The sequence below is a fragment of the Rhagoletis pomonella genome, unplaced genomic scaffold (genome assembly GCF_013731165.1).
Source record: "Rhagoletis pomonella isolate Grant_MI unplaced genomic scaffold, Rhpom_1.0 Rhpom_scaffold_00002, whole genome shotgun sequence".
Lineage (NCBI taxonomy): Eukaryota > Metazoa > Arthropoda > Insecta > Diptera > Tephritidae > Rhagoletis > Rhagoletis pomonella.
In genome coordinates, this window is record NW_023458556.1 from 32,673,735 (window position 1) to 32,685,159 (window position 11,425).

Genomic DNA, 11,425 nt, shown 5'->3' on the forward strand with positions numbered 1-11,425 from the left:
AGCTATTAAGTGCCATATTGAGGATAAAAAAGTGCCAAAATTTGCCAACTAGAAAAATAAAAGTGCCAAAATTTGCCAACTAGAAAAATAAAAGTGCCAAATAAATTCTTTTTAATTCTTCCCATTTAACATTAAACATTCCTTGATCAAAATTCCAAATCCAAAGTAAGATAAACCAGTTGTATGCACTGTAGAAACTAGAAAATTTTACTTGAGAAAAGGAAGTACTGGCAAAGGATTTCACAAAAATGTATTGAAATATTACTATTTTTCAAAAGTGCCATCTTTGGCACTTTGTGCCAAATTGCAAAATTAAGTGCCATTTGATGTTAAAAAAGGCAAAAAATGGCAAGGTTTGAGAAAGTTGGCAGCCCTGTCTGCAAAACGTCAAAGGATACAAAGGAAAATCGCAAACGTAAACAATTTTTGTGTTAAAATTTTATATTTTGTTATTAGTTTTGTAAATACAAAACATTTCATATTTCAATAAAGAGGCGTGTGTTGCAATAGATATTTGCAGTGCAGGGCATGTCTCTACGATTCATCTGTATCGAGGTACGCCAAAGTCTGCGATGTGCCAATGTATTTCTCCAGTTCGATCACAGTCTAACCGAGACGGAATTTCTCAAAATTGTTGTAGACAATGATGCGCTGACCTTCCGTGAATACTCAACAGCTACACGTGTTGTACTTAGCAAATATTTCACCGCAGAGGCGCGCACTATAAGCAACTTGACTGTTGAAGAATGTAATGCCAGCTTTCGATTAACCATTACCATTGATGGTGATCAATTAACTGCAAAGGATGCAGCAAAGCAAGTAAAAAATGAACGACGTGTCGGTGTCACACCCAAGCCAGGTGTCACAGAAGGAAGTTGCATTCAAGTCTTATGCAAAAATTGTAAATGTGAACTTAGCACAACATTTGAATGCCAAAGAGTTAGAGAATTCCCATCTGGTTCGATCGACATCAGTGAATTTTTTTGCCATCATGGTCCCAATTTCGACAAAGTTTTAGTGCCCTTGATTACCGATTTATTTTATGGCTTCCAATTTGCTGTACTTAATGTGGAGTTGGTGCAGGAACGGGTAAAACTTAAGGATAAACATGTGTACTGTCGACGATGTTTACAGTATCTGGGGGAAACAATGCTTAGTGATAAGGCCGTGAAGTTGTGGACTGACACTCTGCTCTTAAAGCAGCGCTTAGAGGAAGCCGAATCGATCATAACAAATATCTTTGTTGAAACGGAAATCACACCAACTTGCCAGGTTTTATACAAAATCATTGATGACACTCAAGTAAACGATGCTGTTGGAGAACTTTTATTTCCAGCTATTCAGTTCTGCAAAGTTCTATTAGAAGCCACATTTCCAAACAGGCAACGCAAATATATGCTGTTGCAAGTGCTCGAAAAGAAATTAGAGGTGCTGCGTAACACCAAACCACTCGCTCATGGAAGTCACAACAATAATAATGTATTGCAAGTAGAAATGGAGCAATTCAAATGCTTTAAACTACTTTATAGACTACTGGATGAGACGGAAGATGAAGGTGGAGGAGAGGCCAAAACTGAAGATAAAGACAGTGATGCCAGTAGTATCAGTAGTGACAATTTACTATTGAAGACTTGGAAAGAGGATATGTCCATACATGTACTAAAGGTGTCGCCCACATTATTTAGCACACTGTTAGACGAATTGGATGACAATGCGCTATTATTACCCGAATTGTATCGTTACACCCATGACCACTTTCAGCTGAGTTACATATTTTATAAAGATTAAAGAAAGAGTAATGGAGCGAGATTAAATGACGATGGACTGGCTTAATTATTTGCTTACAACTCTTTGTTATAGGTTTATTTGGAATGTATACATTTCTACGTATGTACATATGTATGTACATACATATATTCACAATTTTCGTGTTTATTTATAACCATACACTTGCAATGCGCTTATTTTTTCTAAGATTGTAATCAACAATTAAATAGTATGATTTGTCTCTAATTTTAAATCGGAGTAGACTCAGATTGGTATACATACTACATACATAGGTTTAATTGCAGCAATAAGTAAATTATCATATACATATGTTTGTAAATGTACGTATTTAGTGTATAATTATGTTTGCAATTTAATTATAATTTGAAATACTAAGTATTGTAGTCAAATAAAATGTGTTCATATCGCTTCGAAATCTTAACATTTACAGAATGTCAATAAAAATTGCTGGACGAAAAGAATTAAAAAGATAATGTGTTTTTTTGGTCCTCGATATTTATGCTTACATTTCCTATTCAGCTTTATTAGCGCCTCTAAGGGGTCGCCTACTTCGTACGTACACGTGTTAATGACATATCTATAGAAATTGTGAAAAAATGTGATTTTACTTTTTTTAAGTGAAGTAATTTTAATGTGAATATACAGGCATGTATGCAAAGTATTGTGGATCCTTTGAAATAGAGTTTGTAAATCGATTAGTTAACTAAAAAAAAAATCGTTGTCTAGTAATGAGAATTCCAAATATTATTTTTGTTTTAGATTTGTTAGACGTACTACAAAAACAATTATTTTTATATGTTTTGGTAGAAAGCAGGAGGCGAGAGTGAACATTTCTTAAGGCTTAGAGGCCTCATCTTTGGGATTTTTCATTCACAGTATTTGCTGTTTACGTATGTGCTTTATTAGACGTCTTCTTAAATCAACAAATCATACTGAACTAACTCTTAATAGTAACGTATGGTATGTATCTCAATTTTCATAATAAATTGTAATTAAATCTGTAGAATACTGGGTTCATTTAATTAACGGACTTAATTCAGTTGATTCATGAATTTAAAATTTTTTATAATAATCTACTTTATAACACTTATTACATTTTAGGAGTATTATTTAATTAACAAGTAATTCCTAGCCATCAGTAACCTACTAATCTCACATTTTGTCACTGCCTACTCCACTTTACTTTGCCATACGTCGCATTTGCTTTGTTTGTTCTGACATTGAAATTTCTGCATTATCGGCCTTATTAATTAATGCATCTAATTTGTCTAAATGTGAGGTCATCTTTTTCTGCATATCTATTTTGGCTTCCCTAATTCTTTCTGTCGGTATAATGGGCTTTATGTCTCCTGCATCTTCTTCTTGTTTCATATCATCAAGATCTTGTGAAGCACTATTTATTTCCGAGACAATCTTTCCATTATTATGACCACTAACAGTGCTACCAGTTGCGGTAGTGTTGCGTCGACTGGCTGTCGCCGAGGTAGAAGGTGTACCATCTGCTAAATCTACTGAACCTCGACTGAATATATTCGACAGGCTGCCACAAGCAGTCTGTTTGAATCGATTTAATTTTTGTTGCGTAGATGAAAGTATCGTATTCAATTCATCTAAACGACCACCTACATTTTGCATTTGATCCTCCTGTTGTTCTAGAAGCTGAATATAAAAGAACAGATTGCATATAATAATTTGATTACCAGTATACACGAATATAAATATGTAGGTTATTGTGTCATTACCGCAGCCTCGGCGGCGTCTTTTTCCTCCTGCTCAAGTCTCAAGCGCTCTGTGCGCGCCTTCTCGAACTCCTCCTCATTGGGCTTCTCTATGCCTAACAATTCCGCTCTCATACATTCATATTCGTATGTCCCTTCAGCCATTTTCAATTTAGAGTTGTAAGCACTTTTGATTCGGATTAAGCGAAAAATTCACGCTACGGGATAACTAATACCTGAGTGACACCTTTTATTTTGATCAATTGAATCGATATTCTATTTGTTGCTACATGCCCTAGCACACATAGCAGCAGTGAACAAGGTAAACAGTGTAGGAAGAAGAGAACATTTGAATATGTCACTAACGTCACTTAACTGGTAATAGATGTAGGGGACTAGCGCATGCGCAGAACATATTGATATTTGAAAATTTGGAGGACACTTGTTTATTTTTTAGGAATACACATTCTAGTAGTTTCATTTAGGCGTTTTAATTGAACTTCTAAAATAATGCCAACATTCCTCCTTTACTACAAACTTGCATTTCTTTAATTTTTATAGAGTGAATTAGGTGGACCGCCTCCGTAGGTGGAAACACACTTAGATACGGATTATGCTGTCTATTGTGGGAACTAGTAAATACAAAATGTAATTAAGCGAAACATTTCTTGAAAATTTTGCATTTTTTAATTGCAAATTAAATTTTCTTAAAATACAAATTTAATTTATTATAAACTTATCTAAGTAGAGCTTCACCTAAATGCACAATCGATATTTTATCATTCATTATTACGTTCATAGATTTGTATGTACGATTCTGTGAGTGTAATCATCTGTGGTAAAATTTCAGTTACATGCAAATCCTGCATTTCGTACCATTGGCCGTTGGCTTTATGCAAAATATGTGCACGATAAGTGCCTTTTTTCGGTTCACCATCATGCACTATGTTCGCCACTAAATTGTATTTGGTATTTTTGAGCTGTTCGAGGTTCTTCATAGACAAAATTTCTCCAAAATCCACGTTCCTGTAAGCACAAAATCATTTTGAAAAATGCCTAGTCATAAAAAACTTTCCATCACTTACTTAATGGGGAAATTAACAATTGTCGGATTCTTCTCCAGAAAGAATGTGTTCTTTGTGAAACGCTTGATATACAGTATAATATACTGTGGCAGCCGCGTGATTTCGAAACGCTTCAGAAAATTATCTTTATACGTATTGTATTCCTTCTCGGTGGTGCCATTGAATTTCGCTAGCAGCTGATAAAGATTTACTTGCGGAATAATATTCTCGCGAAATTCGTCGGTGAACAAAGGCGGTGGTGGAAGGTCGCAAGTGAGATATAAAAAGTTAGACTCCTCGCATTTTTCCTGATACTCCTCTGTGGCAAGCAGTAGCGATTTTTGTGTATCATCGAGTTCCACCGGCGGAATTTTGCGTGTATAAATTTTCATTTCCCCTAAAAAGATTTTATAAATAATGGACGAATCTGGCATTTTATTGCCCTTCATTGCGCGATGCAGTGTGTGTAAGAACCAAGATAGAAAATCGATGGGATCTCCTTGTTCGGTTATTTGAAAGCGCTTTTTAGACCATAGTACCACGGCCTGTAACATTTCGTGCGGAGATACGTGCGCCTTGAAATTCCGTGGATTCCACATTTTCCTCATTAGTTCACCGAAACGCTGTACAAGATTGAAGATAGAATCACCTGGCGGTCTCTTGATTTTCGCATAACTTTGCTCACGCAGGAAGTAATTCCGCAATGGGCCGACATGTGACAGTGCGTGCAGGACCACATTGCAGTAGTCGTTAGCTTTTATGTTGTTGAGACCCACAACACCGGGCAGATAAAGTGTGCCATCTACTGTGCGTGAATATTTAGGCTCCGAACGATCCAGTTGTCGTATATCTTTGGGCTCAAATGTGGGATTCAGCACATACTTGATATCGTCTAGCGACGAGTCGATAATTTCGTAATTATCAGGCAGGCAGTAGAAACGCAACGTTTGTAGATTGAGAAAAACATGGTGGGCCTCGGATACGGAATGCGTGTAAGCATGAGTATTGGTGCCCCGGCCTTGAAAATATTTACCGCAAACTAGACACGCGTAAACATTTATGCGAGTCAGTGAAATGGAGCAGAGTTTTTCGAAATCAAAATCCAGTAAATGGCGATTGATTGTGTCCAAATATGGACAAACGCGGTACTTTGGATTAAAGGCGGACGGCTCTAGTTCTGAAAAATTAAGTATTACCAATGATGGGACAATCCAAATAATTGTAATAAAAAATGTCTCACCATATTCATCGAGCTCCTCCTTCACTTTACCGTTTGATGCTGATTTGAACTCTAATTTAGGCCTTTTCGCCGGAGGCCTGATACCTAAGGGAATTTTTGAATTCATTTAAGTGAAAATAATTTATTAAAATACTTATTTTTTACTAGTATTTACTATTTGTTGACATTTTAAGAATTGCACCCCGGTAAATTCACAAGCTGCAGAGAAAAAGAATTGCTGTCAGCTGGTCGCAGCGCTGCATTGTCAAAAATCAGTGTTGAATTTTTCTGAAAATTCCCTCATATCGGTGAAGGGTTATTTCATCTTCTGTTAAATTTTTGTAATGTTGTAAGAGATACAGTAGTATTAAAAAACAAATCCTAATCGATTTTTTACTTGATAAACTAAATTTAGGCTAAATAAAGATTTTACCAAATGATTTTATGCCAAACTAGCCTTCCTTCAACAATCTGGCAACATTTCACTTTCGTTATGAGCGCATGATAAAAATGAAAAAGTGATACTGTAGTAATACCGCGCCTGTGCATCTTTATTTTCGAAAATAACAAAGGACTAGAATCAAGAACGAACTCACGGTGCTAGAAGAGCTCAGGTAATTTCATATCCATCATAAGGCAGATGGTGTATGTGTTGACCTATACTGTTTTTGGTCATCGAGCCCATGTAGACACATCAGGAAAGAACATAACCTAAAAAAAAATCTTGCTATCCTCAGAAATCAACAGTACCTTATATTCTTTTTACATAAGAGTTTACTGTATTTAGATAAAAATGAACGTATATTTATATTTAAAGTTTTTCATTCGATATGTCTAACATTATATATCTTAACAGAACAACAAATCATCTGGGAACAATGGAAGTGCGTATCGGATAAAGAGCTACAATTACAACAATACCTAATAATTGTTTACGAATCATGAGTATCCTGGGATATATGTAAATCCATCAGATTTTTGTGAAATCTACGAAAATGATATTACTGAATCTGAATTGCTACGAACCTACGCATTCAAAGTATATGCCGCGTTCGTAGCTATTCGGATTCAGTGATAGCATTTTCGTAGATTTCACGAAAAATTGAACTACGATGGATTCAGTGATAGCCCTAAAATTTAGAAATGGAAAGTGCTTTATCAATCAAAGAAATGAGGGAAGATCAAATTGCATGGAATCCTTCTGACCACATTAATTGCCTTTGAAAGCGCCATGGAAGCAGGTACTCAGTTGGAGCGATTGGATACGATTTCAGTGTAGTATTTTTGTGTCGGCATCTTTGACGTTGCCAGTAATTTGTTGAGCTATTTTAATTTATTTTTAACTTGTTCTAAAATTTTAAATATCATAAAAGAAGACGTATGGCATCGCTATGCCCAGATAAAGTGCTACCAATAATTCAGAAAACCTTTTTCAAATGTGGCACTTTTGCTGTTTTGAAATTCAGCAACGTTTTTGATTGATCCGCTAATGCGTTAAGAAAAAATTATGAAAATAAAAACACATTTGGTAACAAAGCTTTTTTTGTTTACTTTATTATTTTTTATTATATAACGTCTGGCAACACTGTTCCGGATAAAATACTACCAACAACTATACATGTAAATTTTTGCGGGCGTCAGCTTACTGCACAATCATGCGCGCCTGGTGAATTCGGGGATTTTATCGCCACTGTTTTTGCTGGGCTGGCGGCACCTTGCTGTGCGATTATGAGCGCCTGGTAGAAATCGGGATTTTGCAGCGACATTTTTCTGGGCGGCACCTTGCTATGCGATTATGCGCGCCTGGTAGAAATCGGGGATTTTAAAATGTAGTCAAGTCGCAAACAATACGAATATTCCGTTTTTGCGTACATACTTTTAGGCGCTTGGTTCGCCAGGTACCACCTTCCTCCGTAAGTAAAATAAAAGCGCGAAAACAATCGATTAGATATATATATCAACTAGATTGCTTTATTGAAATTTTCAAGTTTACATTTCAACATAAAAAAGTCGCATGTTCTATCAGCGTTGCAATATAACAACATTTCTCCTTCCAAATAAGTAACAATCAATCAACTGATGGAAATTGTAGAAGAGTAAAAATTTCAGTTAAGTACATAAGTATATGTATGATTAAAATTTTAAACGCTAAGTGGAAACGTACTACATCGATACATACATATGTACATAATAAGTAAATATTTATAGACAAACAAACATACATAATATATAGTCGAACGCGTGCATGCTTGACATAATTTGTGTTTATGATTTTTTCTTCAAATTTCATTGAGTTTTTTCCCATTATTTAATTTAACTAGTTCGATCGTATAAAAAGGCACATTCTTGGTAGACAATTTTTTGACTAAAGTTACTAAGGCATACATATCCCAGTAGTGAGAAAAAGGCATTTCGAAAGCTTAAATATTCTGTGGTACATATGTATGTACTACATACAAAAATATTGAGCATTTTATGTTTTTCGTTTAACGACTGGAATGTGTCGGCTTCCAATAAAATGTGTACATGACTTGGTTAAAAATAGTTAATAAATTTCCATTAATTTTACATATCCATACATATTTGTTAAAAAAAAAAAATCATACATTGAGTAGATACATGTAAATGTAAATAGAATATTAGATTTTCAGAACACATACGTATGTATGTATTCACCTCTTTGCATTTAAACTAAATTTTTTTCTCTGCATTGATCAAATCTTAGCTTAATATTAGTTTTTATTAGTAATATTACAGCAAAAACACTGCTCCTGCTTTCAAATCAATTCCCATATCCGCTCTTTACTTAGTACGGATTAACGGCCGCCAGACCAACGCGCCCACCGGCACGCGCAAATACCGGCTCCGCATAACTGTGACGATAGCCTTTGGTCAAATTGGAGATACCCTTCGGATTGGGTATTGGAGCACCGGTGGTGGGTGGTGGCGGCGTGGGCGTAGGGTAGTAGTCCGCGTGCTTATCAGCTTGTCGGCGATTGGCTCGATGCTCAGGCGGTCCTGTGCGCACATCTGGTGAATATTCGTGACGCACCGGCTCTCGATGGCGTTCGCGTTCGTCGCGTGTTGGCGGCGTATCGCGTGAGTGATCACGCATGACGCGCTTTTCATACCGATAAGCCTCCCGGTAGGGATCGCGCGCATCTGTCAAGTCGGTAGAGCGTTCACGCATCGCTCGATGTGGATCGGTGCGTTTAGCCGCCATTTCACGCATTGGACGCACATCTGGCGCGTATTCTTGATACTGCCGTTCGCGGCCACGTTCGCGCACATGATGTTCACGTGGCGGTAACATTTCACGCGCCGGCATACCATTTTCTTCCCACAATTGACCGCGTGAGCGAGAGCGCGAACGGCTAGCTACTGGTGGTGGCGAATTGTCGAGGAGTTCTTCATCACTCCAATCGGCATATGGGCGTCCGCTGTCTGAAGGTTCGACCGAGTCGCGGCGTCGTGGTCGATAGTCGGTGACGTCCTTCTCATCGTTTAGGTTATACCGACTGCCGGTGCGTTCCATAGCGCGAAATTTGTCCTTGGCATCTTTGAAGCGATCCTTGGATGTGACATCAGATCTGCTAGTGGAGTGCGCATACTCTGTTGGATGTCCATCATCCTCGCCGCGCTTTGTATACGATTTGCTACGCTGTGCGCTGAGCTTAGGGTGAAGCTCTTCTTTAGGTGGCGCAACCGCGGTAGGCTCCAGTGCACCATCGAAATCCTTGTAACGCATTGCCGATGACTTCATCATCTTCTCCATGCTCTGTATGTAGGGTAGACTTTCAGGTTCGCGATATGGATTACGCTCATTACTGCGTGAGTATTGCTTACGATCGTGCGCGTGGTCGCGTTCTTGCTCCCGCTCACGAACGCGTTCCCTTTCGCGCAGGCGCTCTGATTCCCGCTCTCGCTCACCCATGCGTGCGGTGTGGTCATGACTGGTGCGTTCCGGTGAGTGTGTGCTACGATGTACGGCAGCGTACTTGTTATGGCCTGTGGACTGTTCAAACGGCAGATCGGCTGGATCAACATAGCGATGGCGCCCACCATAGCGTTGCGCCTCCTCGGCCGCATACGATTTTGACTGTTTCTTTGCTGTGTATTCAATGAATTTCTGCTTATCCGTAAGATTCTCTTTGCGATAGCTTGACGTCGGGTGCACCGCTATGTGTTCACTAGGTGGGTCTGAGTCTTCAAAGCGATCAGGCTCATCCAGCGTGTGTTTAGCAAAGCGTTTCTCCGGAGATTCACGTTCCAGTGAAAGCTTCTTATTTAGTAAGCGATTGATTTCGTTGTATTTGTCGGTGTCGCGCAGCTTTGCATGTTCGCGCTCGCGGTCGCGATCCCTAAGGCCGCTGCCGCTGCCGCCTCCCCCACCACCACCACCATCAGCGCGGCGATGATAGTCGTGCTTTGTCTCGGCTTGCATTATGCGATTGAATTTTGCATCGTAATCGGCTGGACGCATAATAATCGGTTTAATTTCGTCTTCGCGTGACCAACTCGTCGTCGAAGGAGTTTTGGAGCGTGTGTCGCGCTCATGTGTGGACGCTGGGGTTTTCTCGCGTGGTGCGTTGCTCACTGCGCTCTGGCGAGGTGTGTAGGGTTTAGCCGGCAAATCACGTAAGTAACTGTCTTCGGGTGGCTGAACGGCGCTCTTGCGGTTCAACTGTGGATGATGCGGTATAATGGGCGGCGAACGCTCCATTGCGATTTGTGACGGCTTCAGCGCGATTACCGAGTTGTCCGCTTCGTTAGACCATTGCTCATCGTCTGGAAAGATGAAAGGTAATAACATATTTTAGTATTTTTTCTACAAAATTTTAATTAAATTTGCCTCAGCTACTCACCGCTTGAGCTATTCAGATCCTGACGCTCCGGGCTCGGTGCCAAATCCGAACCAATGCCCGATGAACCGCGCGATGATACTTGCTTGCCACTGGCAGGCACTGCCGTCTCGTTGGGTGGGGCGCCACCCACGATCAACGCATTACGGCAGCGACGCAGCTCGATTGCCGTTAAGTTGCCCTTGGACCGATGTACGGTGTCATAGTCGCGCGGTGGCAGTAACAAAGGCGGACCGTTGCCATTCAACTTGGCACGCAGCTCCGCAGCCAACGAATCGAACAACTCATTGGTGGGCTGTGGCAGTGGCAGCGGTTTTGTGGTCGCTGTGACGGGTGGCGAACGTGAAACAGGCGAACCGCCGCTATGTTCCTCGCTACACTCGGATTCGCGTGTGCTGTTGCCGGTGTCGCTGCCCAACGATGAGCTGAAGCGTTTGGGCGACGATTCGTGGCGACGATGATGCTGTTGCTGCTTTTGTTGGTGTTGTGATTGAGACTGTTGTGACAAATAGTGTTGCTTCGGCATACTGTTATGTTCGTTGTTGTGGCCATTGCTGGCCATATGGGACGTAGATTTGTTGCCGCCGCCGGACGTGGGCAATGGCGGCAGGATACCCAAACTGAAAAAAAACAAAGGTGAAAGACAAATGCGAATAAGTGGATGAGAAAATAGTTCTAAAAAAATTCCATAGTATTTTTTACGAAAATACATAGGTGTAAGTGTGTTCGCACGTACATTGCCTACATATCAACAGGTAGGCGTGTGGCAAGCGT

The 11,425-nt window shown here is 39.7% G+C and overlaps 5 protein-coding genes across 6 annotated transcripts in view; 2 read left to right on the top strand and 3 right to left on the bottom strand.

Annotated features, from left to right (window-relative positions):
* The window catches only part of LOC118733447 (zinc finger CCCH domain-containing protein 13-like), a 52,060-nt gene that overhangs the window by 37,166 nt on the left and 3,469 nt on the right, over positions 1–11,425 (top strand). The gene's annotated exons all lie outside the window — the stretch shown is intronic.
* On the top strand, positions 363–2,062 carry LOC118733450. The gene has a single exon (XM_036462835.1). The coding sequence runs from the start codon at positions 529–531 to the stop codon at positions 1,786–1,788; it is 1,260 nt and encodes a 419-aa protein (XP_036318728.1). The 5' UTR covers positions 363–528; the 3' UTR covers positions 1,789–2,062.
* Positions 2,536–3,821, bottom strand: LOC118733451. The gene is made up of 2 exons (XM_036462836.1): positions 3,531–3,821; positions 2,536–3,447 (listed from the first exon to the last, which is right to left on the bottom strand). Exons 1-2 carry the CDS (start codon positions 3,669–3,671, stop codon positions 2,968–2,970), a joined length of 621 nt encoding a protein of 206 aa, XP_036318729.1. The 5' UTR covers positions 3,672–3,821; the 3' UTR covers positions 2,536–2,967.
* On the bottom strand, positions 3,979–6,021 carry LOC118733449 (U4/U6.U5 tri-snRNP-associated protein 2). 2 transcript variants are annotated; one of them, XM_036462834.1, is made up of 4 exons: positions 5,965–5,992; positions 5,811–5,894; positions 4,592–5,747; positions 3,979–4,532 (listed from the first exon to the last, which is right to left on the bottom strand). In XM_036462834.1, the coding sequence occupies exons 1-4, from the start codon at positions 5,975–5,977 to the stop codon at positions 4,286–4,288; spliced, it is 1,500 nt and encodes a 499-aa protein (XP_036318727.1). In that variant the 5' UTR covers positions 5,978–5,992; the 3' UTR covers positions 3,979–4,285. The 2 variants fall into 2 exon arrangements, with proteins under 2 accessions (XP_036318727.1, XP_036318726.1); XM_036462833.1 differs by having other exon boundaries at positions 5,811–6,021.
* On the bottom strand, positions 7,734–11,378 carry LOC118733448. Its single transcript, XM_036462832.1, has 2 exons — positions 10,655–11,378; positions 7,734–10,577 (listed from the first exon to the last, which is right to left on the bottom strand). The coding sequence occupies exons 1-2, from the start codon at positions 11,361–11,363 to the stop codon at positions 8,596–8,598; spliced, it is 2,691 nt and encodes an 896-aa protein (XP_036318725.1). The 5' UTR covers positions 11,364–11,378; the 3' UTR covers positions 7,734–8,595.

Excerpts from the sequence above, each read along its gene's own strand:
- LOC118733451 (XM_036462836.1), bottom strand. The coding sequence starts at position 3,671 with ATGGCTGAAGGGACATACGAATATGAATGTATGAGAGCGGAATTGTTA. Across the intron at positions 3,448-3,530 it reads AAGACGCCGCCGAGGCTGCG|CTTCTAGAACAACAGGAGGA; the intron begins GTAATGACACAA and ends TTTTATATTCAG.
- LOC118733450 (XM_036462835.1), top strand. The coding sequence starts at position 529 with ATGTCTCTACGATTCATCTGTATCGAGGTACGCCAAAGTCTGCGATGT.
- LOC118733449 (XM_036462833.1), bottom strand. The coding sequence starts at position 5,916 with ATGAATTCAAAAATTCCCTTAGGTATCAGGCCTCCGGCGAAAAGGCCT. Across the intron at positions 5,748-5,810 it reads GGAGGAGCTCGATGAATATG|AACTAGAGCCGTCCGCCTTT; the intron begins GTGAGACATTTT and ends TTAATTTTTCAG. Across the intron at positions 4,533-4,591 it reads ATTGTTAATTTCCCCATTAA|GAACGTGGATTTTGGAGAAA; the intron begins GTAAGTGATGGA and ends TTGTGCTTACAG.
- LOC118733448 (XM_036462832.1), bottom strand. The coding sequence starts at position 11,363 with ATGTATTTTCGTAAAAAATACTATGGAATTTTTTTAGAACTATTTTCT. Across the intron at positions 10,578-10,654 it reads GGATCTGAATAGCTCAAGCG|ACGATGAGCAATGGTCTAAC; the intron begins GTGAGTAGCTGA and ends TCATCTTTCCAG.